Source organism: Cupressus sempervirens, chromosome 10 (genome assembly GCF_028749045.1).
Source record: "Cupressus sempervirens isolate cs-2001-9-10 chromosome 10, ASM2874904v1, whole genome shotgun sequence".
Classification (NCBI taxonomy): domain Eukaryota; kingdom Viridiplantae; phylum Streptophyta; class Pinopsida; order Cupressales; family Cupressaceae; genus Cupressus; species Cupressus sempervirens.
The window spans coordinates 853,040,469-853,068,015 of record NC_143127.1 but is presented as its reverse complement, the minus strand read 5'-3'; the positions used below and the strand labels follow the sequence as shown (position 1 = coordinate 853,068,015).

At 31.9% G+C, this 27,547-nt stretch overlaps 1 protein-coding gene across 5 annotated transcripts in view; it reads right to left on the bottom strand.

Moving 5' to 3' along the window:
- Positions 1-27,547, bottom strand: part of LOC149536689 (ubiquitin-NEDD8-like protein RUB2) — a 231,204-nt gene that overhangs the window by 179,408 nt on the left and 24,249 nt on the right. For 2 of the 5 annotated variants that reach the window (XM_089803009.1, XM_089803010.1), the window contains exon 4: positions 17,423-17,427. The exons of the other annotated variants lie outside the window; for them this stretch is intronic. Coding sequence is in view for 1 of the 2 variants with exons in the window: in XM_089803010.1 (XP_089659136.1) it covers positions 17,423-17,427 (5 nt within the window). In the remaining variant the exon portion in view is untranslated. The remainder of the gene's footprint in view (positions 1-17,422; positions 17,428-27,547) is intronic. 5 annotated transcript variants of the gene reach the window in all.

Here is a 27,547-nt window from a genome sequence, read left to right as displayed (position 1 = left end):
CAACATAATATGAGGAATCTCTAGAACCATGAAAAGAAAGGAAAATTTGAAGCAAATTGGCTAGGTCCATTCGTTGTTACAGCCAAGTATGGTTTTGGGGCATATCAGATTGCTACACCTGAGGGGGATCCACTCCCTAAACCTGTAAATATTCAGCATCTCAAGCGCTTTTATGCTTGAGCATTTGTAGATCTTGTATAGTCGTTTAAAAGGTCCTGAAAAAACCCAAAAAAAAAAAAAAAAAAAATTTAAAAAAAAAAAAAAAAATGCCAATACATTGTCTATCCAAACCTTTCATGTCCTACCATTATTCCTTTTCCATTTGTGCAAAGTACTTAATTTTTTGCTTGTTCCTAAATCCAACAAAGACCTCTTGTCCGTGAGGCTTCATTTTTTTTCATTTTCATTCTTGCATGCTTCCTGTCAAATGGTTGTTTAATCGCATTCTATTGCACACTCTTATGATAGTAACCACACTTGGATACACATAAAATCACCTTTTTGGAGGCTTATGATTCGAGAAGTTCGTTCGTTTCACAAACCCCTGCCGGAATTACATAATCATATTATCACAAAACACTTGACTCAACATTTCCTTGTAGGTTGAGTCCTTCCTGTAGGCAATATGGGGACTTTCACTTTTCTAGACTTAAGGCTCTTGGCAGGAATTGTGAGATAAAAGACTACTTGGTCATGAAGTCTATTTTGTTTGGTTTGTTGTATTTTCTTTATGTCTTTTATTATTTTTATTGTGTGTTTGTCTCGGATATTACTGCCTGCCACAATGGGGGAAATTACGCAAAAGAGCTTTAACATTTATGCTTCTATAGCATATAATGCATACACTCTTTTTGCAAAATAAAACTAATGGTGTGCTCTCCATATAAACACAACAGAATCCCTTGTTTTCACTTAGTTAGGGTCCATGTAGTATAGGGTTTCATTCGAGTCGTGCTTGAGACAAGGTTCTATTTATGTCCTCCTCCTATGCTATGCTCCTAGATCTTTATAGATGATGATTTTTGACAGATATTCATTAGGTTGCATCTTTAGATGGAGTGTTCATTTTTCATTCTTTTAAGTTACATTAATTGTTCAATATAGATTGCATTAGTTTACTCATCAAATTACATTTCTTAGTGCTCATTAGATAGTCTAGTTCATTTTAGCATTAACATTACATTTAGGGGCACATACATATCATGATGCATAAGTCTCATAATCGCTAGCTAATCTGCATCACATATGTTAAGCATCATATAGTATATAGAAAAGATACATCACATCCTACATCATAAATGTCAGTCTCATAAGCATCACAAAAATTCCATACATATGCATCATAAACACTCATACACATATGGAATCATCAGGTATATATCTCAAAAGAATCAATGTTTGTACAGTTCAAATACATGTAGAATCATATAGTACAAATGCATCATCAAAAAACTCGCTGCATCTGCACATATCTGTCAAAGTATCGAGTCTCTATACAAAATCCAGGAAACATGCTATGAGGGTCCTGCTCCTCCTGTGTCACCCCCTCGAGGTGGTTGGCTCTGCCCTACTGACTACTCTGATCTAGCTCTGCAACCCGTGGTCCAGGAACTAGCCCCTCTCTCAAAATCAGGCTATCGCTGGTCGGCAGGTACGCCATCATGATATAGTGACCTATAATAGATAGCCTCTCATACTGCCCATGCCTCAGATCGCCTGGCTAAGATGGCCTCATGCATCACTGTCATGCTGGCCCCTGGTGTAACCATCTGCCTCGCTATGTCTCGCTGCCTGCGATACTCATCGACCTAAGCCTGATATGTCGCTCGCTCGGCATGAAAGGTAGCCACCTCTCCCTTTACTCTCGCTAGCTCCTCGGCATCAGCATGAACTGCCATACTCACAAAATCCCCTGCATCCACTCATGCCTGTAACGCTGCTAGTGCCTCCTATGTGCTCTCTACTCTGACTCTCTGCAGCTGTACCTCTGCCTATAGCCTGGCAACCTCTACTTGTAGATTATCCTGCTCAACCCTGACTATGTCTGGCTCCTCTCCTAGTGCCTATCTCTGTGGAGGCACCTGTGGTGGTACTTGTGCCTGTGCCTGTGCCTGTGCTTGTATCTGAGGTCTCCTCTGTGGTGGCACCTGTGCTGCTACGACACCCCTCCTAGCAACTGCCCTGCGACCATGTGTTCCCTGTTGTGCCCCCTGAGCTAGCACAGCTACCATAGTAGCCTGTCCCCCATCTCCTACACCATCTCCCTCCCCCTGTGCCTACTCTACTGGTGGAACTACTCTAGGCACTGTCAGTTTGACTGGTTGGTGTGCTGCCCACCACTGTGCATATGCCGGTGTCATACCAGTGTCTCCCCTATCCTGACCATGAACCCATGGCACTCTATCCAATGGTAACCACGATGCTTGGGCGAATTGTAGCGTTGTCCCCTGACCCCACAGCCGACCATACTCGCAGGTCACAACAAGATACAGGAATCTGTCTAGAACCACATCCTGCATACGCCCAAGCTGTCGTCGCACCTGAGAAGGCATATATCGCATGATCACGTGAGTGGATCGACCAATAATCTAGTAATCAGTCTGAGTAAATGGGAGATACATCTGATCCTCTGTATCATCCTCACCCCCTGTCGCCTGTACTCTTCCCTAGTGCTCCACTCCATCATAAGGAGTCCAGTCAAACATGATGATCTCATCCAGGCACCTATGCCAGAATCCCACTGACTTTGTCGATGTATACTGGATAGGAGGTTGATATCTGCATGCATATGGCTCTCCAAGCTGCTTGGTCTCTCTCCGTGTGATGGGTCGAGTAACCCCGATGTGCTCCCAAGACCAGACCATCAGTAGTGTCAGTCCTGGTCCCATAGTACGCTGTGTCCGGTATGCACACATATGTAAGTCATGATATAACTCTGCTAAGATGGTCTGTCCCCAGCAGTAGACCTCGCCATCCTCCTATAATAGGGTGCTCAACACCCATGCCCAGCCAATAGGCCACCCATGCCCTGCATGATCTGGTAGCATCTGCCATATCAAAGAGGCTAGATATACCACCAGTCTCGGTAGTCTCTGCTCCAAGGCTCCCCGCCAGGATAACCAAGATCATTGTACTGGTAGTCTCTGTCGTCGCTTGCCAAAACACTCTCTCAGGAAGGGATCAGCTCCCTCAACTACATACTCTAGGTATGTGCCTCTGATAGGTACTCTCAGGATTCGCCACACATCCAGGAGGGTGATGGTGGCCTCCCCTTTCGGTAGATGGAAGCTCCCTGTGGGTGTATTCTATCGCTCTATGAGAGCCGATAGCTATGCTGTGTGAGCTCTCAAGTCTAGCCACTCGTGGACATGCTCTAGTCCACACAACTACACGTGTCCCCAATTCGTGTCTGTCAGTCTCTCCTGTATCACCATAGTCGGTGGATAGTGTTCCTGTGACCTAAAAAGCACCATACCCTCCTGCAGCATGGACATGCAGTAAGTCAGTCATTTCATTTCCAGAATGGGGCATTTCATGCTCACCATTTCTTATTTTTATTATGTCCAGCGCAGATGTTGATCGGCATAGACGCTGATCAATGCAGACGCCAATCAACGGAGACACTGGTCTACGCTTACGCAAAACCTATGTTTTTGTCTCCGCTTTGATCGTGAAGATGACACGACAAGCTCTGTCATCTCTGATACACTGTCCCTATTGCGTAGACAACAGACTAGGGTCTATCATCTTCGATGGTCTTGCCGCAGCCTTGGCGTCTGCGCAGATGACAGGATGCTTCTTGTTGTCTTCGCAGGCGCAGGTATCCCTTCTTTGTCGTCTTCGTAGACGACAAGATGAAGACTCTCGTCTCTGCCCAAGATTGTGTTTCACCACATTTAGGGCATCATAAATGCATCTAACCTAATCTACCTATCAAATTACCAGGAGGATCAGATGACTCACCGGTGCCCCCATCGCGGCTAGTGTTTGGTGCTCCCGAACACGCTCACCAAGTTGCAATCTCTCGATCGGGTCCATAGCTGCTCTGGATGCTCTTCTCATGGTTTGACAATGACCTTCCTATAGGTCCCTTGGAGGCTTATGTAGACCCCGTGGACCCCATTTGCACCCTTCTTCACTCTGAGCCCTGCCTGTCTCATGATTTCTCCATATTTTCATCATGTTTTCTCATTTCTTTCTTTCCCTTCTTTCTGTTCTGCAACCTTTTCACGAAAATTGCCCAAATTTGTATTTTTTGCACAATTTTCGTGAGGGGGCATCAGGATTCTCCTCCCTTCTCTGGGGCAACCTACATTTTATTTTCTTTGATATGATGTCATGCCAACATCACATGTACTTCAATTAAAATCAAAATAAAACTACTTTCTTGGGGGAAAATTATAGGATATCCATTAAATATTTCATGATAATTTGAATAAGATTTTACACCTTTTAGTGGTGTATTAGGTTTCAATTTAACTTGATTATGATGCATGTCAAGATTGATAACAATGAGAATTAAGGATAATAATGCTTTAAATGTCTTCACCTAGGCATTGCCAAGGATACACAAAGCAAGGTTACAAATGATAGTCTAATGGGGATTTATTAACTTGTTAACTAAATTTGAATAATATATGATCAATTTATAAGGGTGGATATTCTCTCCTTTACTTTAAGCTTGGTTAAACTAGGAATGATCTATGTAGATGTGTTCTCGACATAATTAATCATAGCTAAAGATTAGAAAAAATTTAATAGTACAAAATATAAAGTTGGTCCCAAGGGGATTTATTAGAAAAAATCTAAGGTAATCCACATAAAATGACTTTTGGAGCTAATAATGACTATGTTTCATATTGTTGGGAGTGGGCTAGAGCCCCTCATTGGATTCACAACATGGCTTAACCACCTCCTATGGTTATATAAGACTATTGGTTGTATCGAGCATTGACAGGTTAATGTTTTAGTTAAATGACAACCCTAGCCTTTATAACACATATATGCAAGATGAAGTTATGCAATATATGATTTTGTAGAATAAAAACTTTTTTTTTTATTAATCACTATAAATGCTTCCTTAGAGTAGTTTTTTGTGAAAGAAGGATGAAACTATGTGAATGTGTATATCTATTTTTGATGGGTAATGGACTTAATCCAAGGCTAATTATTATTTTTTGTCATGATTAATTATTATTATTAGTTAATCTCAAGTACACTCAATTGTAAGACTTCGTAGATAAGAGACTCGTAATTGAGTATTGTGGTGTAGTCTCTTTCCTACTATGTGAGTGTGTATTGGAACCACATGGTTTAAAAATTATTAAATCATAAAGAATAGTTATTCTATTCAAAAGATAAATGTAATAATAGGAGAAATATACAAATCACCTTCCTATTTATAATTAAAGATGCAACTTGTTGGCTCACATGATGGTATGGAAAATCTATCAAGAATTCTCCAATTAAAGACGATCAAAATAAAATCATGGAAGTCACATTAATATAGAGAAATTGCAAGTGAGTATAATGCTATAGGATGATTCCAAATAGATGCAAGGGTTATCCAAATTTTTGGGAGGATATGTGATGCAAAGCATCCTCTCATAATGCAACATTTCTCTAGTTTTTTGATGAACTAGAAGCTAAAGTCCAATTTGATATAAAATCGTTTTAAGAAGTTCCAACATTAATTGATATTCTTTAAATATCCTTGGCTTTTGGTTTGGGACTCATGAAATATGTTGTTGATTGAATTTTTGAATAATATGAGTGTTATATCTCATGAAAGTTTTTCTATAATTCTTGACAAGAGTCATAAATATTCTCTTATGATTGATAGAATTGATTAAAATAAAATTTTGGAGGGTTTACTATGGTGTTATGTTTCAATTTTACCTACTTTTAAGCATTTTGATGCAAGAAAAATTGATATAGTAAAGGAAAGATCACAATTAGTAAAGGTAAGTTAAAGAGATGTAATTGGCCAAGTCCCATAGAAGGAGATACAATCAAGTAGTATGGAAATGGTAACCATAATATCACAAAACACCTCAAAATCACCTACTCCAACACCTAGACATAAGGCTTCACAAAATTCTAATAAAACTCTTCATTTTCCTATCAATTCGAACTAGCACCCCACTATAATATTTTGCAAAGAGGTAGCAAAGGACACTACAAAGGATTCTACTATCTTGTTGCACCCAAAAAATAAATCAAATTAAATATTACAACCTCCATTTTAAAACCCAAAAAAAGTGTTGTGATGTAGAGCCTAATTAGACTCGAAGGTTAATATTTTGTCACTTTATTCGGTGCATTTTCCCCAAAGATTATTTCGATGGGTTTTTAGGGAAGTGTCTCCAAGATAGTGTCAAGGACTAGCACCCCATACAAGGTCCTAGGGAAGCTATTTTTCTAAAATTTAACCCAATGATTATTTTTCTATTGGACAAATTATTCTAGACCTAATTTTGTAAACATCAAAAGCATGTATAAAAGGGCTTAGGGTTAGGGATGTCATAATGTATGATGATATTGTAGCTTCTTGCAGCAGTATTGAGCTTTAAGAGATTGTAGATTATATAATCACTGTATAATAATAATATTAGACTCATTTGGTGGACATAGCCCAAGGATTGGGTGAACCACATTAAATCTTTGTGTCTTTTGTTCTCTTCTTTGTGATTTATTTTCTCCTATTGGTTACATTTGTATGTAACTTATTTTTATGTCTATAGTTAATCCTACCAAGTGGTATCAAAGTGAGGTCTCACAATGGAGTGGGATTTTGGAATAAGTATATTAGAAAAAAGATATTGAGAGGGTGGGGTAAATATGGATCTTAAATTTTTATCTTCAAAACCAATTTCACAATCCACACCTAATTTATCTCATAGGTCTATCATTCAAACTTTAATGCTAAAACATAAATGAGATACATCACATCCATAAAATGTTAAACACATAACACAATGATTTGGTTACCTAGAAACACTTTAACATAAAGGTAAAACTAGGGTTGGGATGAGACTCATAAATCTTCATGGTTGCAACAATAAAGTTAACCTATTAGGGTTACATTATTTGATCATAAGATATGATCTACCCTTGACGGGTCTGCCCTATTAAAAGCTAAAGAGACTATTAGGTCTCACCTTGTTAAAGGATTTTAGACTCACAATTATGTAAAGACTCTCTTAGGAGGTTTACATAGGTCTACGAGGACTACTTTGTAAAGAGATTTACCTTGCCTAAATTACCAAATAACTGATTTAGTACCTAACCATCAATTTTCTCTACAATATGATCTTGGGTCTCCTCTTTGTTGTATCTTTGATTTGAGAACCTAATATTATAACTATAACACCCTGCCAAGGGATCAAAAGAATTAACCTAGAATTTCACTAAGTTTGGTAGCATTTTTTTTTTTTAAACATGGAAGTAAAACCATCTACAACTTATGCATAGTAATGGAAGCAATAGAAACAATCCAAATGAAAGTAAACATAAACATACATAACCGGTTACATACTTTAACGATCCCTTAACGTTGAATCACATCTAAATTAACTATTAATGAATCCATCTAATACAACATCCACATGAAACAGTAATGAAAAGTCCAAAGTTCATAAATTACATTTTCGAATGCTCAATCATCCATTGTACATGTCACAGGGTATGATAGGCTAAAAAGAATATACATATGTGAAATAAAGTACATCATCATCCTAAATCTAATCCATGATGCAACAACATAAATGAAACCATACATCATACATGATACATCATCATAAGAGATAACCATAAATCATCAAACATAATTAACTAAGTGTACGGTTCCTCCTAACCGTTAATAGCATCATCAGACCATCATGGGTCCTAGCCATCCCTCTGTGCATAAAATTCCAAATCACCAAATAGATCATTGGTATTAACATAGTAGGAATGTCACTCCTAAATCATACTACATCATATGCAGAAATTAATCTAACATAAAAAGTAAAGCATAAGATATAATCATCTAACATATGAAAATCATCAATATAAGGATACATGTCCACCATCATAATCATGAATGCATCAGCTACGGTGTCTCAAACAGTGAGGCCTCGCCTCGACCCTTTGTAGCCTTAGTTGTTACTTTATCTTTTTGATACTCACGGCTTGGGATGTCGAGACATTATCAGATACTTGAACATATTATATTATTTCATGCTATGTGATGTTACTTCTAGATATTTGATGTTCTTCATTTAAGGTGTTAGGTATATGTATGTTCATGAATTAAGTAAAATGTAGGATTAACACATTGATTTTGGAATCTTTATAATTAAGGATATAAGTAGGATGAATGAAACCCTTATTGATGTATGTTTCAATTTATGTGATTTTTTGATATGTATATATATACATATGTACATGTGATTTTTGGGACTACTAATGTGTGCAATGAGTGTGCAGATATTTTAGCCAAGGAAATCGACGGAGGAAGATAACTGATCTCTATGTGTTAATTTTGAAAACCTTTTTGTTCGTAATTCAAGTATTTTAACTGTGAGATGTATGTATGTATCCTTATGTGATCAGTAAATGTTAATGTTCGTGATTGTGTTCTTGTGTTGTCACTTGACACTCGTGAATTGTTTATGTTCTTCAGTGTGCTGATTACGGTTAGCTATGTAACCTTTGGACCTGGGTCAAATTTAGTTAGTGTCATTTTTCTAATTTGGTTCTTAATCAAGTTTAGTCACCCTAATCTGGATTAGTGCTTAATCTGCATTTTTTTGAGTTGTTAGTTGGTCCTATTCTATTCCTAGATTTTGTTTGGCTCTAAACCTATTTTTAAGGCTTCAAAACATGAAATAATTATACCCAAAGGGTATGGGTATGTGTTAGGGGTCTTTTCCAACCCCTAAGCCCCTTTTATTGACTTTTGAGGTAACTCAAAAAGTCTCTTTTTGCCTATGTGCGAAAATTGCAAGTGGTTACCATGAGTTGCCTTACCTCATCTCCACTTAGTGATTAACCATAGTGTGGGTTGAGTTAGGAGTTTCTAGAATTGTTAGTGGGTGGGAGAAGTTATTGATCCTTTTGGGTGGTTGAGTTTGAGGCTTATTTAGAGGCCTTTCTTGGTCTAGTGGAGGTTGTTACCCAATATCCACATTTAGAGAGGAGTTCTTGAAGATTGAAGCAAGGAAAGGGAAGCTCTATTCAAACTTGTTCATTGCCATTACCTCTTTGTGAAGGTAGGAATTGTCATCTCCCTTGTTTAGATTTTATTCTTGATTCATGCTTATGCTACCTTGTTGTTTTTTTAATGTTTGTATGTTTGTGGGTATGTTGGGAAGATTTGAAAAGCATGTTATTTTGGATCATTTCTTTTCAGGTTTGTTTAGTTGGACTCCAACCAGTGTAGAGTCTCTTCTCAGGATGAGAAGAGGGAGAAAGGGTAGGGTGTTATGGGCCCCTACCTGTCAGCACAAACCTTGTATGATTATGGTATGTTGAAATGGAAGAACGAAAGTTCTTGGTTTATAGCCCCGATTGGGCATCTATTTGGTGTTGTGCTTGACTTCTCTTGGTTGGAAGAATCCACCTTTCCCTAGTGTTGATTCATTGTGAATCATATAGTGATAACCTTGTGTGAATATGCATGGTTGAATGGTTCTTGGTCATGCTTGTTGTCACCTGATCAGAACTATGTTTCCTCCATGGTTCTTGAAATGTGTTGCAAAAATCATTATGAATCCCTTGATGAGGGTCATGAAGAAAACTCAATTAAATTGTTGTAATTGGGATTGTTATCCTATGTAATTTGTAATTTCAATTTTGTTGTAGTGGCCACGATTCCAGGTTTTCTTCTTATTTCTTTCCCGACTGAGCCCTTGAATCAGGTTGTTAATAAAATAAGTGATTGAGTAATTTTTGCTTCTCTTGAAGTTTTCATATTTTATTTCATCATATGAATGTATATCAAAGATAAGATGAAACGATGATGTTCAATTATGCAAGATTCAATTTGTAAATGTATGGTATCTCCTTTGAGTTTGATATGATTTAGTTCATGGTTGGTTGTGTTGAAAGTAAATTTGCAAGAACATGCAGGAAAGAATTATGTCTAGATATCCAAAATTAAATTTGAAACACAATAGAGGAAAGAACTTGGTGTGTTTTGATACTCCCTTCAAAATGAATAGAGCATTATCATTCTGATCTCTTTATTTTCTCAATTGCCCTAAGATTAGTTTAGTCACTATGTTATTCAATTTGTGCTCCATCAGTTATAATAGATAGTTAAATGAATATTTAGATGATTATTCCATGAAATGTAGGTATCATTGAAATGCATAGCATTTGGGGTTAATGGAAATTATTAACCAGGAATTCATCAGAGATTGACGTAAATTTTGATGATCTTGCAATAGTTTTTTTGTTGAGCATGATGTTTAATAAGATGATAAGTTAATATCATTAAGAATTAAAAACACCAATCCTATAAGACTCCATAGTAAGACTTAAACCAACAAGTAAGTTTCAAAATGCATGTAAAAAAAAAAGCCTATAGTAGCACATATATCATTCTAGAAATTGTATGGCAAACACAAATATAGTTGATACTATTACAGACTAATAAAATAATAGACCCTCAATGAATTAAAACCAATACTTTATAAAAATCCAAATATCCTAGCTACTAATATATTTTCCTACCATATAAACTTTATGTCATTAATGTATTCCCTCACCTTGGTGAATGTCAATTTGGAAGGAGGTTTTAAAAATGTTTTAAGTTTTTGCAAAGTCTTTGGTCATCATATGGATGACGTGACCCTCTGTCCCCTCCATCAATGTTGACTAACCATGAAAAGATTAAAGTTTGTTTAAAACCTTTGCATGATGGTCACCCTCTATTTCAAGTTTTGGCCTGCGCATGTATAAAGGCCTTAGTCTGCACTTGACCCCCCCCCCCCCCCCCCCCCCCCCCTTGGGTAGAGCATTGTACTTGTTGCAGCGCTTGGTATTGCGCAGGCATTTGGGGGTTTGGGAGACTGATGTGACCGGTGGGAGTGGGGCAAAATGGAGTGGGAGTTTAGGGTTAGAGTAGGGTTTAGATGTTAGTATAGGTTAGTTTGTTATTAAATTTTTATGATTATAGTTTAGTTGTTTAGTATGTGAGTTAGTTTGTTGTTAATTTTAGTTTGTGTTTTATTTTATGATTAAATTAAATTAGAGTGTTAAGGGGTTAGTTTAGATGTTAGTTAGGTTAGATTAGTTTATTTGCTAGTTAGTTTAAGTTTATTAGATAGCTTTGATTTAGGAAATGTAATTTTTATGTTTTAAAATTTAGTTAGTTAATTTAATAAATGGATTAGTAGTAAATTTGGTTATGTTGATACATTTATTTAAGCTATTTGTTTTAAAATTTATTATATAATTAGTAGTGTTAGTTTATTATCATATTTTAAGTAGTTAATTTTTTTGACATGATGTTATAGGTATATTTTGATGATTAGCTATTAGTTATTTTATATCAAATTAAGTTAGTTTAGTATCAAATTAATATTAAATATAATATAGTTTAGATTTTAAATTAGTTAGTATTTTTTTAAATATATATATGTTTTAATATAGCTTAGTTATAATTATAGTCTTAATTTAGTGATTAAATAAATTGGTGTTTGAATGGTGATCTTATTAGAATTAAAAGGATAAGTTTAATTTTGTTGTGAATTAAGTATCATGCTAAATTAATATTAAATTTTAGGTTCTATCATCATTTAAATTTAGTAAGATTAGATAGTTAATTTTTATGTTAAGATAGTTGAAATGTTTAAAGTTAATAAATTTTAGATATATATATATATATATATAGTTTTAATTGTAGTTAATTATTTTTCTTAAAAGTGACTTTACAATATCGGTTAGATTGTCAATCAATATTTGTCAAAGAGATTTATAGTGGTTTTTGATTTAGATATCTTTCAATTAATCTAGATTCGAATACATTTACATTATGATTTAAATAATTGTTTCATATTGTTGTAAGCTAAAAATAATAACGTATCTTATGATTGATATCAGTCTAATAACGAAAGCTTCAAAATCTTAGCATTGTAATCATCCTCTAGACTTTTAAACTTGAGTTGTATTGTAGTGAACCTTCACTTCTCTTGCTTGAGATCAGAGTAAAACTTAGAGCATTTTAATTATTATTAAAATTTTAAATTGAAAAAAAAAAAAAAGAAAGTTGTGTGTGTTTTTGCCCCGTAGTTTGGGCATGACACAAACGAATCTCAAATGATAAGAGTAATAAAGCACTACCACTTGACTGCATGGAACCTAAATAGTCCACTCCCACTGCATTAAGGAGATTATCTCAAGTCCCAAACAGGTTTTCAAATCACATAGAATAAATACTCTCTAAGTCAAGGAATCCTAAAAGTATAGTAACTCAAAGGTTCCAACACAATATTGACATCTAATCCCAGAGGCACACAATGACATGTAGGAAACCTACTATGCAAGCGGGAAAGTGTCATCACACGGATCACATTAGAGTTACCCTGGTAGTCTCCCAATAGACCCCGGCCCCCTAGTGATCCCTGTGCAGCCACTAGTATCCTCTCATATAGATGAGGCATACTACAAAATGCAAGGTCGCAACCAAGCGTTCTCTCTACTCCCATCCTAGTCTATACTAGCACTCAAGGCATGGGTAAGAACAAACAATTATCTTTTTAGGTTCATTATGTCAATATTAGGTGTGAGTGTTTTCACTTATTAAGACAACTTACAATGAGTTACCCTAGCAGCCTCTTAGGGCCTCGACCCCCATTGCAAGCCACTTCTCGACACTACAAGTAGATAACCTACCCTAAGCTCATGGAATCATAAATCTCAAAATCACAAAAGATAATCCACAATATAAACATCAAATCTCCATGAGTCAACTAGAAATCATCCATAGATAATCATGACCACAACAGTTCTCTATTGGCAACTGAAGGTATCCCTAATAATCACAATAATCCTTGGTTCTTAATAAGCAACCAAAAGTATCTCAAAATAATACTGATCGTAGACTCCAAAATGTTTGAGTCAAAATATGTCCCAACATCACATCATCAAGATCAGATAACGATTCAATTCCATCCAATGACTGGAAAGCATACCCAAGTATAATTGATCGATGAATCAAAATGCTTAAGTCAAATTTCTCATACATATGATTCTCAGCTTCACGCAGGAAGACTGGAAAGCAATAACAATCAATAAATACAGATATCTCATAGAGAATTCCATCACATAACCATGGTTGGGTTTATAAAGATTGAAATCAAAAAACATCATCATGACATCACAATCATAACCCTTGAGCCTCTGGTAGACGTCCTATAACTGGTCAACACTAGTCAACCCAAAAACCCAAAATAGATAGCATAGAGAATACACAATGCAAGCACATTTTTGGGTTTTGTTTTAAAATTACATAATTGAATGGAATGTGGAGGTCTTAGTTTTCATTTTCAAAATTAAATATTGAGTGGAGAAATTTTGCACATTATTACTTAACCCATGTACTAGTTTAAAATTTCCCATAACCCTAGAATCAATTTACCAAATATTCTAATGATTGAGACATTAATTAAAAATGACCCCCATCAAATTTACATTGTAAATTTTAGACATGAAAATTTACCAATTCTTTTCATTATCATAATTCAAGTCAATTAAATAATTAAATTAAACTTATATTAATTTATTATTAAAAGAAAAGATCTATTAATACAAAAATTTTAACAAATTTAATAATTATTAATTATAAATAACATATATACATACTTACATATATACATACATATATATATATATATAATTATTATATTTAGTGATAATAATAATATTTTAAAATGTTTTAAGAAAATTGAAATGGAGAAATTTGATTTCACCCCCATCAAATTTCATAACACATAACACATATTTATGAAGTACCTTCGTTGGCATGCGGTACCCTACAGTCACAGGGCCTGTAGCGACAGCGGGTACTTCGTACCCTCTGTCATCGCAGTGCTTGCGACAGTAGGTACTCATGAGGACAGAGAGTATGGGGGTGTGGGTTCTGTCCCCCCTCCAAATTTTAATAAAGTTTTTCCAAAACATTTTTACTAACGTTCGACCCAGTACGAAATTTTGATATTTCAATTTTTAATAAAGAATTTCCTTAAACAATTTTTCTACTATGATATGACAAACGTATTTTAAAAAATAAATACATACATACATACATACATACATACATACATACATAAATACATACATACATATATATATATATATATATATATATATATATATATATATATATATATATATATATACAAGCATGCAGATTTGTACAAATATGTAATATTTAAAAATGAGAGATATACATAATTTAAAGGGCTTCTAAGAATAACATTTTTTTTCTAAATTTACCCAATAATTCTTCTAATAGGTTTGACTATAAATTTTAACCCTAGCTCCATAATTTTATCAGATCTATGAATGAGGAGTTTTCTCACATAAGAATTAAATTTCCATGACAAGATTAAAATAATTGGAACATTCACACATAGAATCCTCAAAAAGTATTCAGAAGACACGAAGAAGACAAGAAGTGCAAGAAGTGGGAATAACATAGGAAAAATCACAAGTGTCTACTCGGACACCGATGCTAATTCGCTTCTCCTCAAAAATTACAGAGCAAGCTCCTTCCTTCTCCCACATTCTCGAGTCCTCCAAAAATGCTCTCCAAAATGCTCTCCCTAAGCTTCTAGGAGTGCCTGAATATAAAGAACTTTCAAGAAGCACCTAGAATGTCTCTAGAAACAACTAGAAGGTGTTGACAACTAGGCATGAGTCTATTCTGACCTTCTAGATGATCATAAGGTTGCAGACACCATGTGTTTAATTGATGCACTAACTCCTATGTTGTTCACATAAGTGCAATCAAGAGGTGCATTTACTCCTAGGCAAGCTTATAACTTTTATTTTGATTCTTTTATTACTTTTCTTATTATTATTTTATAATTATTATTAATTTTAACTTCTAATTTCTTTTATTTAATTCTTTTTCTCAATTAATTCTCATTTAATTAATTAAAATCAAAATATCTAAAGGTCATGATATTATATTAATTTTTCCCAAATAATTAATTTTATTAATTAAATCTATTTATTTAAGACTTAAGTAATAGATAATTCACCATAGACCTCCAAGATAAAATATGAAAACCCATCATAGAACAATTCATACAAAATCAGTCTAAAGGGTTAAAAATCATGAATTATGTCATCCAACACATTCATAAGGTAAAATATTCAGATACTTGTCCTATCTCTCTAGGACAAATAGTTTAAGGGTTTGGAATTTGGAATTGAGAATTTATCTCCCCTCTCTTACCATTGACATAGTGCGATAGGATGCGCTCATCTTGGAAATTTAGGGAAGTCGATACCCAGTACCTGCAACTTGCATAAAAACCATGCATGTACATTATATATATATATATATGCTAAGCTAAACAGGAAATGGAAAGAAGTGGTGCATCGTGTAGATCCCAACTAGTAGGTGACTACGACTCCCTTCATTAACCACATCAGAAATGCCATACATAAAAACAAACATGCACAACATACACATGCAAGTATGGGGTAAGTATCCATAATAAAATACATATGATAATAAACCATCTAACAAATCATCATCAATAACTGAAAGCAATGTAATAATCATCATGAATACATGAAATGTAGAGTCTAAATAATCCCATCATAAATCAACTGAATCCATAATATAATGTCTGATAGTCTCATAACAAAGCTACTAATCATCAACATAAAACTAGTCTAACATAGTCCGACAAAAATAACCACAATCTGTCCAGAAAGATGTGAATGAGGGCATGCACTACAATAACTCTATTCAGTCCTTCACTACTCTGATTGCTCATTTCTTGGAATGTTTCCAAAATTTTGATTTACACATTTACATGCGCATACACTCCTTCTGCATATCAACTCTTAAATGGTATAGATTCTAGGATTAGAATCTTCCTAAGCTTATAACTCTATTTAGTCCTTCACTACTTTGACTTCTCTTTCCTTCAAATGTTTATGAAAGTTTGATTTACACCTTCACATGTGCATACAATCCTTATGCATATCAACTCCTAAATAGTATAAAGTCTAGGGTTAGAATCCTCCTTAAATGAATGAAACTCAAAAGACCTAATTCTATACAAATGTTAATGCCCATTGGAATTTTTTCCTCGACATTTTTAATAGTATCACAACTCTCAACCTCAAGGGTGATTGTTTCTCCTCTCAGGTTGTTCATGAATATCTGTATCTTTGCGTTCTTCTCTAAATTTGTCTAATTATATATGATTTCTATAAACCTCCTCAATAATTTATGCTTGGAGGAACATGAACATATAGATGGTTTTAAGGAAGGGAAAGAACAAATATGATAGCAACCAACCAAACTGATTCCTACAACTGAAAAAAACCATATGAATGGTGGTAAAAATAAATAAGATGAGAGGAACACACACACACACACACACACACACACACACATATATATATATATGGATTAATGAAATAACTATTAATTCACATAGCTTCCAACACGTGAAGATGGGGAAGGGTATTTGACTTATTTTGATCCAATATTATTACAAAACATTCCATATAGTAAATGAAATTATTATGTTACAGTCTTTTTTTCAATTTTTTTTAAAGTTTATTATAATATGTTTATTTCAATTTATAAAGATAGTAAAATTTTGTGCAAATTTTCATTTCGTACTCTATGAGACCCGCTACTTACTTGTTTATGAATATAGTTATTCAATTTTTTCATCTTCTATGATAAATTTGTAATCATTGGATTTTTGTCACAATTACAAATTTTGTCTAACTAAATTTAAATGAAATTAATTCTTAGTTTTCATTCTTTCTGTAAACTAAATACATACTGATTTAATGTAATATTATGTCCTTGTGTTTAAATAAATTCAATGCATTTATTTGAATTATTTTAGAATCAAAAATAAATGATTACTATTTACATTCATATTCTTTAATATCCTCACACAAAAATATTCTTTTGATACACACATTTTAGGAACATATGCATGAAAAGAGATTGATATGTTCAATTATTTGTCCATATTGAGCAAGGAGAGAATATCCCCCTAGTCTACTAGTATCCTAACAAGGTTCAAATATCAAAAATCCATATATATTGGAAATCGTAGAAGTTAAGACACAATACACAAGGTAAAGATAACTGGTCCATTTGCTACATTATACAAGATTGAAAGTACCATACATATCCATAATGATGGATTGTCCATAATTCCCTTACTTGTACTCATGTGTGTGTTCATCTAATATAACTAAGTACACTTCTTTCCTATTTAGTTATATTTGATATTTATTAGGTTATCATTCCTCTCTAGTGGTAAAGATTATTAGCTTGTGTAAACTCTATTTATAGCTATGTATTTTATTTAAATTTTTCTAATAAAGTTGTTTATTTAAAAAAAAAAATATACACTATAAAATATATTGTTTTACTTCAAAATTGGAGAATTCAATAGAGCTCATACAACCTTATCTTAACTATAATATTTATAATTAATATTACCAAATAATATATAATTATAAATATTATTTGAGATTTACTTTTATAATTTTAAATTCTTATATACATCCACCTTTCAATTAGTGTTTGAGAATACATATTCATTTATCCTTTTTATACTATGATTATGACTCTTGTTACAATTTTATCCCTAGCTATTTCTAAGTTATTTATTTTAGATGTTGGAAAATTTTCGTTTGTCTCCTAGTATATGATACATCTAGAAATAATATACAAATGTAATTTTATGCTATGGATTTAAGTGTCTTATCTTTCTATGACACCAAGTTGGGTTTCTAGTCAAAAGACAAAAACTATTGTGCATGTAGCAAGAGAAATAATAACTACTAAGGTATTAGCCTTTAAAATGATTAAACTTGGAGACTATTTACCTATCATAGAATTGACATTTAAAGATACAAATAACATTGATGATGATATTTCTACAAATTCTAGAAGTTTTGCAAGATTTGGTAGATATGCTAAGGAATAAGAAGAAATTGATGAAGATGAAAGGAAACGAGAATATTTAGAAACCATATTTGCTAAGATATTATCATGAGATTAAGGTAAGTGTGAAGGAATATTGGAGTTGAAATATTTTGCAAGTAAAAATATTTTTATTTGGCATCTAGATGTCCAGAGAGTGTCCCTAAACATAAAATAAGGAACTTTAAACCTAGATATTAGAAGACATCTTATTATGCTTCTAGTGATGGTGAAGTGGAGCCAAAATGGAAACTTGATTTTCTTTGCCTATATTGACTATAAGCTAATGAACTTTTTTCTACAACCCAACAATCAAGACTTTTTATTACCTTAGGGTTCAAAATAATATTTGTAGTGCTTTTGGGGATTTACAAGCTTTATAAAAAAGATAGAATTAATCTGTGTGACAAGATCCTTAAGATGACTTACTAGACCTAATCCCACATAGAGTAAGGTAATATAGTTATTCATGAAAATGTCTTCATGTTAACATGGAGTGGATAAAACAATATTTTTCATGGTTAAGATACCTCAAATCAACCACCATTGATAATATTTTACAAATATTTCATTCAACACAAAAACTTGACTAGGAAGGAGGCCTAATTGAATCAGGTTGACCTAATGTGTAATTTTTCCTTATTTCACCAAGTATACAAAGGAAATCTCAAATTAATTGACTTTTCACCACCATTTGTCAATTTATTTCAGTTTCCTAAGCTATAAGTTTCAACTCCCCCTCATAATGTCTAACCACTTATTTGGCTAATTAGGACTACTATGCCTAATTAGGCTTGAATTACAAAGTATATGTCCTCAAATGGATTGGAAAGAACAAGAAAATTATTTAATAGTGATAAAAAAAATCCTTGGAACATCAATCCCATAATCAAATTGGTTTGATCCATTCTAAATGCTCATATGCACAATAATTTACCCTTCTTTATAAATAGATCACATGAAGATACCTCGTTAGGGTTTGCAAAGTTTATGACTACCCAACACTTTCCTAAAAAATTATTTTGGGATCCTATTTTACATGAACTGTAGTCAATTTCCTTCTAGGTCCATGAAATTCCTAAAATTGAAAATCATGGGGTAAACCCATAGATTTGTGTCACCATTTAGAATACCAAAATCTATTTTGGTCAAAGCTCATTTCTCTATGAAAACTAAATTGTTTTCAAAAACTTAAAATACCCTTTTATAGATCTTAGATTCAATATCATCATTATAAAAATTCTGGAGTTTTTTTATTAGTTATAATATGTTATAATTTAAAAATATTATAAGTCAATATTTCAACAATTAAGAAGACGCTTCTCCAAGAAAGGAAAAAAATAGTAAGTCATATCAAAAAAATAAAATAATTAAATTTATGTCTAGAGGAGAGAGTCCTCTTCATGAATATGTAATTTTTTTTGAAGGTGTAGATTTGATAGGGAAGCTTTGATAGGAAAAAAAGAAAATTGGATTCTACTAAGGTCGAGCTTGAGTACTTATAATGAAAAAAATATACATGAAAAACATTTACCTTTTTCTTCCCTAGCTATGTCATCTATAAGATATTTTCAAATTAGAAAAAAAAGGATGATTTGCATATACTTGTTTAACGGGAACTACACCCTATACTTTTTACAGTTTAAAAAGGGACTTCAAAAATTTTTAAAATGAATAAATTCTCATTCAAAATTTTAATAAAAATTATAGGGATAAAATTTATCCATTTCTAAACATTTCATCAGTTTACATCATCTTCAAATCCTTAAAACAAATACCACTTTTTTTGTCATTAATTTTGAACTATCACATTCTAATATCTTATTTCTTTATAAAAAGTGACACAGGTTTCTGCGTTTACCCCATGTCATGGTTATTTGAAGTCCAAACCCTTGAAATGGAGAGAGTTTCAAACTAGATCTTAGTACAAGTTGCATATAAAAATATCCAAAGTCCTCCAAATTTAGTGCCATCCTACTTAATATACCTCTGCATTTGTGTTCAATTTAAATCACCACCAATAATTTTGGAAGAATAACAAAATGGAAAAACTAGAAAATTCTAAGAAAATTAGAACTTTTGATTTCTTCATTCATAAAAATCCAACAACCATGTGTGATTTTTACATAGTAGCTCTTATGTAGGCACAAAATAACTCCATGAATAGTCCTTTTAGTTCTCATGACTATTGGAAGGATTAGTTTGGCTAGAGGCCAAAAGGCACAATTTGTTGTCAAAAACGTGTCAAGCAACATTTTGACACTTTTTTACAACTTTCACTCAAACCTTTATAACATCATCAATAGATTCATTATGATCTAAAATCCTCGTAATAACTAAAAATATTAATTTCTATGCTATTATTGACCTTCTGTCTAGTTTTGGCTATGTAGGAGTATGCATCTAAAACATGGCAATTCTATTAAAATTGGGTCAATAGTACAAGCAAAAATGGTGTGTAAGCCCCTAACATATTTAGGAGACCTTACTAAATAGTTTACATTCATGGAATTCCATGAGTATTAAATTTGTCTTCAAGGTTCTCCTACCTCTTACTTCCTTAATGGCATTAGTGCATTTGGGTGCAATTGCTAATGAACATGTCCATTGAACAAGGTAGTTTGGGTATTTAAAAAAGAAATATTACCCACAGTTATCACAATTGTAACAATAGGAGTTTTTTTTTTGAATTTTGATGAATGCAAGCAATTCTACAAATAAACCATGGGTTTATTGTTTCTAATTTTTAATTACAACATCATCTTACAACACCTGAGAAACAACTTCAAGTATAAATTATAGATCATTTCCTTGTTTATGGGCTTGGAATAGTATTTTGAGAAGATATAAAGATATGAGTTCTCTACATGAATTTTCTATTGGAGTGCTTATACATTTCACTTACTAGTTTCAAAGTCTAAAAACAGTGGAACCTATGAAATGGTGAAATGATTTTTTTTTAAAGAATGCAAGGTTTTTCATTTCAATAGTGTCACATTTATGTATTATCTTTTAGGAAAAATAGTTTTTCTATCTCAAAGTTTGTTATTAAGTTAGTCATATCATCCTGTATCTAGAACTCAAGTCAAGACCTACCATAATAAAAAACCACTTGTTTGTGTGTCTGATTGATTCTAAATTCTCATTGTTCAACACATACTTCAACTTAAGATATCATATGTTGTCAATTTGTAGGTCAATTTGATATTTTTATAGACATAAGTATGAATTATTTCTACTAGTAGACACTTATTAAACTCCATTTTTTAACTTTAGGAGTAATTGCATATAGTATCCTTGGCTAAAAAAATCCATGTAGATACTGAGGAGAGTGCGAGATATATTTATTAGGGCATAATTGTAAGAACCACTTATCATAATTTAGCACAATTTATTGACTCATAAATACTATATATTCCAATAATTTCATTATAGCTTTTGAGGATCTCTTTTTATTTATTCTACTTGAATTGTGTACTTTTATCCTCCCTTTCAATAAATCTAGAAAATAATAACTTTAACATAGCTAGTTGGGAAGGGCTTTTAAAGAATCCTTCATTGATTATTATGTAATGCTAATATGAACAAATAGAAAAATTAAAATCATTTTTGTCTCATAAAGAGTAAACTAGAAGCAACCACACTACTTTAAAGAATGCATATTCTAGTGTGTAGTTGTACTAGGAATTAACCAAATCTACATAAGGAAAATGATAAGTTAGTGTCGATCATTTCTTCATTTCCCTCTTATTCATGAATGTACTCACTTTAGCATAGTAGGGTTTTTTCAAAATTAGAGTAGATCGACACTAACATCTATGCAAGAAAAAAGATAAGTTAATAGGCTAGTACTATTGCATTGACTTTGCACAAGTACTATATTAGTTTATCATCTATTAGCCAAATTTTTCTTCACTTATAAGATTTATATTTTATACGAATTGCATGATTTCCTAAATTGGTTTTGTGTTATAGGAGCCCTTTTTAAAGAGGTTCTCCATATTGCAATCTTTTCGACAAAATTTCTATTGTTAAAGAGCATTTATGCTAGTATATCATTAATAATGAATATAGAAAAAAAATATATATATATATAAAATAAAATTTTAATTTTTTAAAAATAAATATAAAAAAATTATAAAATTATGCTACCCTCATATTAATGTTTAATCTAGATTGTAGCAAGTAAAATGTAATAAAATATAGTTACATAGATTTTTAGGTATATTTGGGTTATTGTGATAAAAAAATGTTTGAATAATAATTAGTAAAATTGTGTTATGTTAGACATTTTTGGAAAGAATGAAGTGCATTTAAAAAAAAACAATGTAATATAAAAAAATAAATTTATAACTGAAGTGAATTTAATATATGTTAAAAAGATCAATTGTAATCAAAATATAAGAAATAGATACCACATATAGTAATAACATATATTAGTTTTAATGCTAATTACATTGTTTAGCTTCATGCTAAAAAGGAATTGCCTACATTAAAATTAATTAATGTAAATTTTTTCTTTTTTATTCAACAATTCTATTAGCTTTTTTACAACTATACTCTAAAATTTATTAATTATGAATTATTTTTTACATTTGACAATAATTTTCTAACTATAATATAAGTCTTGAATAAAAGAATATTTGAATTAGACTAAATCAAATTTATTTAAAATATAAAATATAACAATTTATATTCTATATATTTAATACAATCACAATTAAATTATAATGCAAGTACATGTCACTACGTAGTACTTGTCACAAATTGTGTGTCACTTGATTCTTTAATAGTGCCTTCTTGTTTTCATTGGACTGATTTTTTTTTTTAAGGCATGTATTTAATCTACTGTAAATATAGGATAGTCATAAGAATAGAAATAATTGTTCTTATTCACATTCATGAGAAATTTAATGTGCATTATAATAGCTTGTTTCCTCTTTTCATTCAATGTAGTTAGAGTGATTAATTTTGTTTCTATTCTATCCTTCATTTATTACAAATATAGGATAGTGTTAAGAATAGAGATAATTATTCACATTCACATTCATAAAAAACTAAATGTGTACAACTAAAAAAATTGATAAAAAAATCCTATCCTTTATAGATTAAAAGGGATACCCTTCCACCATGCTTTGTTGGATGTTCTTACCCTCCTCAATAGTTGTCACTTTGGAAATATTAAAAAATAATAATGAAGAACTTTTTGAAATGTGATTCTACAACTAATAATTTTTAAACCAAATTTCAACATTGTATTTTATGAATTGATTTTTTATTTTATAAAAGTTAGTGTGATTTATTAAGTTATTTATGTATCTTTAAAATAAATTAATTTCATTCATTTTGATAATTGAAACATTTATTTGAACACCATTTGTATGAAGATGAAGAACATTTTGTTATGTAAGTGCACTTATTAAGTATTGTTTCAAAATAAGTCAGAAAAAAATTGGCAAGGGGTAGCCTTGCTTGAAAAAAAGTAATTAGACATATGAAAAAGTATGTCACATTAATAAAAAAAGCATCCCATTCAGAGCCAAGAATTTAAAATTTCCACATGCCGACAGAGTGATTTGTAGAAATATTTTTGAAGCCCTAATCAAATTCCATGAAGAACACAATGCAAAAAAATAAAATTCAATATTTTATCCCTAAGACCTCTAATTAAAGGATTTAAGAAACATCATTCATAGAAAAAATAAATCTGAATGGAATGGCTAGGGACAATGGGTGGAAAACAGTCAGAAACCCTAGAAAAATTAGAAAATAAAAACTTTTGGTAGCCTAAAATATGGGAGAAAGAAATCTTAGGGAAAGAGAGCTACTAAAAAATAGAGCCATAGATGTAAAAACATAGATAAATAAAATTCTTTTTTCACAAAAAGAAGAAGTGAATTTTACACCAAAGGAGAGATCATGACAACTACAATAAGATCTCAAAGGTCAAATAGGACAAAGATTAACAACACATATATGATCACTCTTCTGATGCCTTCCAAAATATTAGTAGTGGATAAGGTACCTTTAGAATTTAAATTGTCTCGACTTATTTACCTCTTTTGAATTCTCCCTTAAACTCAAGTCCATATATTCTGTCACAAAGGAAAACCTTACCTAAGAAATTAGTTTAGTTTAAATTTGGATCCTTTAGCGAAGAAATCTTAGAGAATAAAACTATCACAATTGAACCTTTTTGAAAATCCCCTTATAATAGGGTCAATAAATTTCTAGAAAATAAGAAGATTCAAACTACTTCCACAAATATAGGCCACTCTTAAATTGAAATTATTAGCAACCATCATTTGGAACAAAGATGGAATGAATGTTAGAGAGTTAGTTTATATGGATATTGGAATGGCCTAGGTAGGAAAATTTACAAATTAAGAAGCTAGATACAGGGAGTGTTCAATGACAAGGTAAGTATCTCTATAATTTTGAGTAAATTAATTTACTTTCATTATAGAAATATTAATGTTACAAATAAGATGATTTCTAATTCTCAATGGTTCTTTAGAGGACATGCATTAATTTTTTTTTCATGGGAACCAAACCTAAGTGAACAAACAATAAAACAAAACATAGTTCCAACATGGCTTTGCAATAAATCAATATCCCCAAAATTAAATCAATCTCAAATTATAGAACATTTATAAGAAGAGTCCTAGGAAATTTCATAGGATTAGAAGTAGGAGATCATCTATCAAGTGACATCAAAGTTTTACTAAATCTAGAAGTAGGATCTCAGGAAATAAACAAAAGGATTATAACAAATAGATCTATATATAGTCTAAAATTTGCAAAATATTAAGGTTAAATTAAGAAAATAAAAAATATGGACTCTGCAAATCAACGAGAGAATCTAAAACTAACTTCAAATCTAGAAAAATTGTGGAAATTAAAAAAGGGAGTAAGGAATCCAAACAAGAGCTAACTAGATGAGAGACTATAACAAGAGGAAGAGAAGAGTGAGAACTTATAGATAGAGTAGAAAAAGGGAACATAGGAAACTATGCAGATAACAAACATGTCTAAGTGTTATCAAAAAATAAAAAGTTTATAGCATTGTGAATTATGTCCAACACAATTAGAAGAGAAATAGAGAAAAGTCTAAGTGAATTCAAATAATTGATACACAACCTACTATTGACTTAAACTAATATAAAGGATTAGATAGAAGTATGATAGATGACACATTTAGAACATAAGAACTCTCAACACAAATAGACATCATAGAAAAAAGAAACAAAGAAGATGATCTAAAGAAAACATACAATAAAGAACAATGCTCTAAGGAAGTTATAATTCCACCAACTTCTTCAAATCATTAGAGTAATATTACTATTGGAAAGAAAAAAACTAATAGATCTCACAATTTTTGGCAAATGGCAAAAAATGGAGAGGACTCCATGGTAAGAAATGATAACAAAAAATAATGAGAAAATAATAGCAATCAAAAAGAGGTTATTGAAATGCCTATTGAAGTAGCAACCTCCCTTGACCTAATAGAGGTTGCTAGTATAGAAGGCTAGAGTGAAGGGGAGGAATAGAGAATGAACATGAGTAGAAAAATAATCAACAACCAAGCTTGGGAAGAATTTGGTGTCTTAATAAGAGATAAATGTCTAGAAAAGTCAGAAATAATAGTATAGCAAGGAGAGGAAAGCGATAGGGACCAAGACTTCATTGAAACTAAGATAGAAGAAAGGATGTCGAATGAAATAGAAGAAGTAGAAAAGGATTCAAAAATAGTTAATGCTATAGATAGCTTAACAAAGGACCAAAACTACTTGAAAAACCTTGGAATAACAATTAATCAAGAAGGTGTGAAAACCCAAACTATGGCAAACAAAAAAAGAAGAGGGGGAGAGAATCACTTCAGGAGCTAAGCTCTATAATAGGGCAATCAATGGACCAGAAAAAGATAAGTGAAATTATGAAAGTAGTAAAGGGGAAGGACCTTCCCATACACCAATGAGGGTAACAACATGGAATCTTAGAGGACTAAATGACTCTAGCAAGAAATGCTTGCTAAAGAGGAATTTAACTTTATTTGAATCACATTCTAATTCAAAAAACTAAACTAAACAAAGAGGAAGGCAATAAATTAGAAAAGAAACTAGGCAGTTGGAATATGGATCTAATAGAATCTAATGGATCTTGAGGAGGCATAAGAATAATCTGGAGCCCTCAGAAAATAGCATCAAACACCAAGATAACCACTAAAAACAATTGGATGGGGAGCATAATTAAAATTTTTAGACATAATATACAATTTACTCTGATTAATGTATTTGGGCCAATCCAAATAGTAGAGAAAAAAAGATATGGAATGATATTAGTCACTTTATGGATGATATCAATAAGTGTATTACTATTAGTGGAGATTTTGATTCTATCCTAAAATTGGAAGAGAAATTTGGTGGGATACGCTTAGTAAATCAAGTAATGATAGATTTTAGAGAACGGGAACATGGTAACAATTTATTGGATATACCAACCAATAATGGGGTGTACATGTGGAACAATAGAAGAAAAGGGTTTTGTTGTATAGTAGAAAGATTATATTGATTTTTTTATCAAAGAAGATCTTGGTGACTTGGAATTGACATTACAATTCCCCCATTCTACCCTTTACATGCAAAAATCATTTTCCAAATAGTATTGAACTTTTAGAGCCTCTTAAACTAGCAAGGAACCCATTTAAATGTAAAAAATGTGGTTTATGGATGATTTCTTCATGGACAACATTAGAAGATGGTGGAAAGAAGGAAAATTTATAGTATCAAGAAGGTTTTTCTTTGTTTCTAAACTTAAATTATTAAAAGAACGAATTCTAAAATGGAACAAAACCCATTTTAATAATATTTTCAAAGAAAAATGAGAAAATGAAGAGAAAAAAAACTAAATGAGGATATCATTAAAAGAGGCATGGATAATTAGAAATATTGTAAAGAAAAAGAATTATTAACAAAATAGGAATCTATATTAGCAAAAGAGGAAATATACAAGAAACAAAAATCTATCTAGAAAACTAGCTACAAGCATGGGACCAAAATAAAATTTTATTTCACAATAGCACCATTAATAATAGATCAATAAATAGAATCCAAAAAATAAAAAACAATAAAGGAATTTAAGAACAGTAATCCATAAGACTATTCTTAACAACTTCAATTTCTCTTATTTGAAAGCTTAAGAAGCTCTACTAGAAAATATCCCCCAATTGGTCAATGCTTCAAACAACTAATTTAAAAAAAAAAAAAAAAAAAAACACTTTTACATTAGAGAATATCCAACAAGATTTATTTAGTATGAACCCAAACAAATCTCTAGAACTCAATGGATTTCAAGCAT